The following is a 7,115-nucleotide window of genomic DNA, read 5'->3' as shown; positions in this document are numbered from 1 at the left end:
AGAGTGTGAAGGATTCAAAGGTAGGATTGTGCATTACTTTTCCTTTTCTCTTATTCTCTCCCTCCCAAGCTTGTCCGGGACTAGAGCTGCTACCTAGGTTCTCCAGGCCTCCTTTTCTTTGTGGGAGGGCACACATGCAAAATCTCTAGGTGCTCACAGAGAAGCACTTTAGAACCTCCAAGAAAAAGTAGAGCCCCCAGCTTTCATGAAAAGAGCTACACATCATAAGCTCCAGCTGCACGGAGGAAGGTTGGCTTGGACTTAGTGTGAAACCACACTAGCTGCACTGCTTACAGACTTGGCATCAGCCCCATTTGCACTCTTTTTTTTCTCCCCAGAACGTACAGTTTTGTGCATCCAAAGTTTGTGCTCAGTCCAGTCAGAGAACGGCTTCTGCTTGAAGGAGAGGAGCAAGTCTAATGAGATGGAGACATGTCTCAAGCAGGGCTATGAGACCCTCATCCTGCCTCCAGTACTCATTCCTGAGGGACTAGCAAAAGGCTGAGCAATGCAGGAAGAGGTGGCAAGCCCCTTCCCTGCAGCTGGGTCATCTGCTGTGTTTGGGAGCCAGTGCTTCAGGAGCAATGCTTTCTTGGTGTACTTGTGGAATCACACTGTTGCTGCTGCAAAAGGGGGAGCACAGACAGAAAGCAAATGGCAGGGGTGTGTGCAAACCAGAGGACAAATGACATGCACACACACATGCACAGTCCCTACTAATATCCTGAATTCTTCCTTGGGAAAGGGAATGTTTTCTTCTTGTATGCCTAGCTTAGGGATTAAGTCTAAGGCTAGCCTGGGACATTCAAGGAATAACCAGTCCTGTTTCCCCAGCATTGCCAGCAAACTGAGCTCTGTGTGTGTGTGAGAGTGCAGATCCTCTGGGACTCTCAGAGCACTTCAAATAGACCCCAAGGATACTTAAATCATTTAGTATGAAATTCTACTTGTGACTTTCTGTTTCCCTGTCCTCCAATTCCATAACTGAGAGTGTCTGTAAAGGGGCTCTGTTTTCCAGCTCATCACAAAGTTTTCAGCAAGTTTTATGTCATGACCCATTGCCAATCTAGCCACACTTCTGTCCTAAATTAAACAAAAAGATGATGTGCAAATGCATATTCAATCCTGTCTCCTTTTAAAGCCAAGTGTACCTTCTCCCACGCAATCCTCCTTTCTACTTACAGCATCTGTATCCTGTTCCAGTGGGACTAATGGTGCAGGACCTTCCTTGTGCCAACCAGCCACTGCCTGAGCTTAGTTTTGACTTTGTGTATCCTCAAAAATTGATACTTCCTTCTGCGGTTGCTCCAGCTTGCAATAGCCCCATCAAGTCCATTCAACGCCCCTCTTCAGCAAACTTGCTCCCAGACCTGATAGCCATGTTTAGCACCAGCTAGAATGACTCTCCCTTTTATCCCCAGCCCTGGTGACTGGAGGAACGGGCACACGTTGCCACCCTCCTGCGCAGGGCACACTGCCCATGCATGCATGCGCAAACACCCCTGCTCACTCTGCTTTCTCGCCTCCTCTCCCATGCCCCTCCGGAGGGGAGTCTGGGAGAAGTGTCCAAGGCAAAGCCCCACTTCTACTTGAACTCCCTGCTGAGTGCTGCTGTGTGCATGTGTGTGCACATGTGTGTGCACACACAGGTGCGTGTGTACAGACTGACAGAAAAGCAGTCTAATGGGGAAGCTAGGGCTTCTGTACTGTAATCCTCTGACCCTTTCTTCCTGGAAAGCTCTTGCTCCCCAATCTCCCTCCATTCAGGGGTGACTCCAAAGCCCTTGGGAAAGGAAAACCACTACTGCCTACATGTCCTCATTTGAGACAACCCCTGCCATTCACCCCCTCCAGAGGTGGGTTTTGCTGCTGCGTGCAAGTTTCCAGTCTCTGTGTACCACACATGTGCCCTCTCTCCACATTCTTCCTCCTGCTGTAGCCACAGCCAGTAAGCCTTGCCATGAAGCTGCCCATCTGAGACCAAGGGGAGGCTGGGGGAGAGGATGGTGCAGAAGGGGCATAATTTTTTTTTCTCTTTTCTTCATTTTGTGTCACTCATCCCAATGTACTGAGCTGACAGGAAAGACAAAACGAGCACTACCTCTGCGGGACTACGGACGGGATGGGAAGGGTGCCTGCCTCAGTGGTGGCCAAAGCTCGGCCTCCACACATTGGCCTGCATCCCTGTTCTTGCTGCTGAGAATTTGGGCCTGGCCACCTGAAACCGAGAGGCTGAGGCTGGGTTTGGGGAAGGCCCCTGGCCCGCCTGACCAGGCTCTGGGGAGCTCTGGTATGGCTTAGGGGTCTGGCTGAGCTCCACCTGGAAGGGTGCCGGTGTAGCGGGGGCAGAAGAGGCCATTTCTGTTCTCCACATTGGCTCATCCAACATGGTGGCCGAGCGGGGCACAAGCACAGTGGGTGCCAGGCTGCTTGAGGCTGGCATGGGAGCCGGAGTGGAGAAGCGTCGAATCTCCTGGGTCTTGGCTGTTTTCACAGGGACCTGCTTGGCTGCTGTGAAGGACGAGCTAGCCTGCGGGGCTGGCTGACCAGGAGACTCCTGAATGCTGGGGCTTGGGGGATCCCCAAAACAGAACATGGCTGACTTTAATTGATAGGGCTGGTGGCGCATTAAATCAATTACCTTGATCCCTGATTTCTGGCCAGGTGCCTTTTTCACTTTGCTCTCTGCTTTGCTAGCCTGAGATTTGCTGGCTGCCAGGGGATAGAAAGGGGAATGCATTGGGTTGTAAGCTATTGGAGGGGGAGCCCGGATGTTGGGGGAATATTTCCAGGATGAGGGCAGAGAAGGGGAAGGAGATGGGGTCCTGGGCTTGGACTCTGGCTTCCGTGTTGTCTCCACCACAAATTTGTCCATGCGGCTCTGGCGTTTGGCAAAGAGCTCTGCCCCCTTGCCTTTAAGCTGAGGCATGTCCTGGGCCCCATTTACTAGTCCAGCATCTTGCTGCTGAGGCTTAGGAGCCACTGGAGGTGGGGTCTTGAACTTGCGGCCAGAGGACTGCATGAAGTTGCAGGCCTCAGCACCCAGGCTGAGGAAGTCCTCCTCGGGCCCAGACTCGAAGCCTGCCCCAGGGTGGTCACCTTTTGGCTTCTCATCCAGGTTCTGCACCAGAGACAGGAGCTCAGGGTTGGGTGAATTCTTCTTCTTCTCTTCAATCTTACTGAACATGGGTTTCTTGTTGCCCCGCCGGCGAGCCTCCTGCAGGATGCCTGTGCGGGTAGCCGGCACGGCAATCCTCTGCTCCCTGGAGGTTAACGGCTCAGAAGGAGGTCGTGGCATTGCTGGTGAGACAGCAGGAGAAGGCTCTTTTGGTATGGGGGAACTGCTTATTGTGTGCTGTGATGGTGCTGGACTAATATACAGAGAAGAAGAAGCTGTTCCAGGGACTCGTGGCTGGGATGCTGCGGAGGCCATCTCCCCTCCTGGCCTTGAGGGAGAAGACAGAAAGATAGAGGTGGTGGATGTCCGGGCAGTGTTGGCAGAAGGCTTAGTCTCTGGAGCATTTCCTCCCCCTCTTGGCTGTGACTCCAGCGGTGGTGTTGGCCTTCCTGGTGCCGGAATATACAGAGATGTGGAGGAGCTGACTGGACCACGGTGTGTTGGCACTGGTGCATTGGCAGGTGTTCCTGGAGCCAGAGGCGAGAAAGGGGGAACCACCATGCTTTGCCCACTCAGACTTTCACTAGGTTTTTTGGGTGCAGATGGCCTGAAGATGACAGAGGATGTTGCTGGGCGTTGGCCAGAAAAGCCAGGAGTAAAGGGCCGTGCAGACCTGTTGAACATGCTCGTTGTACTTGCAGAGAAGGGGTCGGGGGTGCTTGGGGGAGGTGGGAAGAAAGTGGGGCTCGGGGGAGCCAGGAGCTGAGTGGGGAGGGTGGCTGGCTGCTTGCTGGACACTTGCACGCCTTCCAGGTGAATGCTGAGGGGCACGCTGTCTGCCTTCTGTGGCACAGGCATATCTCCGTTCACCGTGCCCTGCTGTGGCCGGGCAGCTGGGGCAAGCTGGAGGCCCTTCTGTGCTGGGACTTTCTCGACTGTGTACTTCCCAGCCCGTTCCCTCTGCTGCTCAAATAATCGTGCTCCTTTACCTGAGGCCTCACTCAAACCTTTTTGCTTCTCTTCCTTCTGTTCAGAGTCAGACTTGGACTTTTCAATGTCCAGGTAAGTGTTGTCCCAGTCTGAATTATTAGTTAGGCTTCGGGCATCAGAGAAACCTTCCTCATCAAATTCAGACTCACTAGTTGGAAAAACTCCGTCTTCCTCCTCGTAGGAGCGGTCTTCGTCGACACTCCCAAAGCTTACCAATGTATACTTCTTAGCCCTCTGCCTGCGCTTCTTGAACATCAGCACCCCCTTGGAGTGGGGGTTGGGTGCGTCTGTCAGCAGGGATGCAATGGTTCTGCACTTGGTTTTGGCTTCTTTCACATTCTTCTCTTGGATGCTCTCGTGGCGGTGGAGCTCTGCAAGAGACAAAAAGAGGCAAGCTCAGAGCTCAGCAAGAGGCTGGGTGGGCAAAGATGGACAGTGATATGGCTATAGGTATTCTAGTGCCCATATGAGGAAACACACTGTCGCCCCCTGCCCTTCTTTTTCTTTCCTATCTTTGCTGATAGTATCTTTAGGAACTGCTGATAGAAACCCAGGTGCAGTTTTCTCTTTCCTTGCAAACACAATAGAAGTCCATGCAGTGTGGGGAGGGAACTCTCCCCAGTCTGACAGACAGTCTCTGTTTCCTGATCAGACCTGGAATTTCCTATTTCTGCAGCATGTGGCCAAGAGTCCCAGGCTGTATCTCACAGCATTTTTACAGTGCATGCCCTTGCTCCTGGGAATTTTTACCATTTACTTATCACCCTGAAGGTGGAGCCCTGCTTTTTGTAGACCTTCCTCTTACCCATGGAGGATTCCCAGGAGCAAGCAATCCCTCTGGCCCTGAGAGTTTGGGAAGCAGCCACTGCTATTGTTAGCACCCATGCATGTGTGCAGTGGGAGAGGTGCTCTGCAGGCACAGCTGGGCTGCTCCTGCTCTGGGTTCTGCAGTGCCAGCTACAGAGTCAGAATGTCTTGCAGCAGTGCTGTGTGTAGGGCTGTTCGCTGCTCTCTGCAGCAGCCCTGCAACAGCAGGAGGCATGTTTTCACCCTTGCTGCAGTCCCTTGCCCGTGCTTTGCCCCATGCCCAGCAAGGAGGAAGAGCATTTGCTCCTGAGCAAGAATCCCAGACCTCCACAACTGATCAGCCAGGCCAGAAGGAATCCACTTAGACAGGCTTGCCTGGAAAAGCCAACACCTGTTGGGACACTGGCATGAAAGTGCGGGATAATCATTTTCCACCTGCTCTGCCAGCCCAGCGGTCAGTAAAGCCCCAGGGAGGAACGTTGTGTTCTCTGCCCTGCATGCAGGGAAAGCAGGGGATGAACAAGATTCAATAGTAAAACCAAAGTCGGCTGCCCTAAGGAAGGTATGGACATGCCTTGAATCAGTGTTCAAGTGACAGAAATCAGCACTAACCTTGCACAGAAAAAAAAGAACATACCTAAACCATAGACTAATTTCTGATTTCTTTCATTTCATCCTTTTCCTTACTCCCATTGTCTTTTTCCCAGCATGATAGTACAGGTGAAACATCTATCCACTGCCTGCATCTAATAATTTGTCAAAAAACTGTAGCACCTTGTCCAGCCCTGACATTCTCCAGAAAGAGGTACAAAATTATGCCCTGCTGAAGGGAGAGGAGAGGAGAGCTGCAGGCAGTGCTGGGGAATGGTGTTAGCTCAGGAAAGGATGGAAGCTGCTCAGTCCTCTTGGGATCTCACTTCTGACCATTTTATCACAGAGCATTCATTCAATGGGGATCTACTAATGTGGCAAAGTTACCTGCAGTGGGGGACAAGGAGCTTAGCTAGGAAGGATACTAGTTTTCCTGAGGGCTGCAGATGTCCCCCAAAACCTGGCTAGGCTGCACAGTTGTGGCAGGTGTCATCGTTCCGTACTGCACCAGTGTAACCACAGCAGAAAGAGCTTCCCTTTCTCACCTCATGCTGAAAATAAGGTGTTGATTTGCAGAACAGTCATCCTTCCAGGAAGCTTAAGATAAATATAAGGAAAGACTCTTCTCAAGGTTTGCAGCCATTCCAAGGCACATGCTGCTGCTTTGGGATTTCAACAAAGGAACTTTGGCGGTTTGAGATCACCTCACATGGGTGCACCGTCCATTCCTCCTCTTTGCACCCAGAAAACTGGAAATAGCAAAATCAGTGCTGAAAAAATGGCTCACTATTTGTACTTGCACTTGCAAAGGGAAGGCTCTCTGCAAAACTTTCCTTACAGAATGACTCCATCTTGCTGAACCAAGACTGAAGTAGTTTCCAGGTTTTTGTGGAGACTTACTGCTCCTCAGAGCAGTCATAGACTTGCCCTCAAAGACTTGCTGTCCATGATGGAAACGAGCTATAGTCCCTGAAGGTCTGTCCACTCCACTTAGAAATCTGCACGCATGTGTCTCTTGGGGTTGTTCACAATGGAGAAAATAAAAGAGATTTCTTTCTTGCTACAAGCATCCTTGCTACAAGCTACTACACCTCACCTGGCTCGTATTTTGCTTCTAAATTTACAAGGAGGAAGAACAGCAAGTCAAGTTGCTGTTCTCAGTCAAGTCCAGAATATGTAAACTCTGAGCCCTCACAGGAGGGTTTCTGGCATCGGGAGCTAACAGCTAGGGAGCTACACCATCCAAAGTGAGTGTCTGTGCAGCCCCTTCCATCAACAGAGTACCATGAAAGCACTCAACTCTGGGCTAGCAAATACTGTCAGAGAAAATATAACAGTAGACAGTCTTGGCTATGCCTCCACCAACTCTTGGTCCTGGCTCAGCATTAGCATCCACACACAACTTCCCTAGTAAGTTGCCCTGAACTGCCCTGTGCTCTGAAGCAGCTGGCGAGTAAGGCCCTCTGGGACCTGCTACTTGCCTCCCTCTTCTCTTCTTCCTACTTTACTTCTCATCGAAGGCTAAAGCACATAAATAATTATACTGATTCTCCCAACAGAAAAACGATCATGGTATTCAGGCTACAGTCTCCCACAACAGTTTAAGAAA

At 51.3% G+C, this 7,115-nt stretch overlaps 1 protein-coding gene across 1 annotated transcript in view; it reads right to left on the bottom strand.

Moving 5' to 3' along the window:
* Nucleotides 1-2,140: 2,140 nt before the first annotated feature.
* SYNPO2L (synaptopodin 2-like) overlaps nt 2,141-7,115 on the bottom strand; it is a gene marked incomplete at its 5' end in the record, with an annotated part of 20,955 nt that continues 15,980 nt past the window's right edge. The window contains one exon of the mRNA XM_009576376.1: nt 2,141-4,479. Coding sequence (XP_009574671.1) covers nt 2,141-4,479 — 2,339 coding nt within the window. The remainder of the gene's footprint in view (nt 4,480-7,115) is intronic.

This window comes from Fulmarus glacialis, unplaced genomic scaffold (genome assembly GCF_000690835.1).
Source record: "Fulmarus glacialis isolate BGI_N327 unplaced genomic scaffold, ASM69083v1 scaffold39584, whole genome shotgun sequence".
Lineage (NCBI taxonomy): Eukaryota > Metazoa > Chordata > Aves > Procellariiformes > Procellariidae > Fulmarus > Fulmarus glacialis.
The sequence above is the reverse complement of the archived record's forward strand: the minus strand, read 5'-3'. Positions and strand labels throughout refer to the sequence as shown.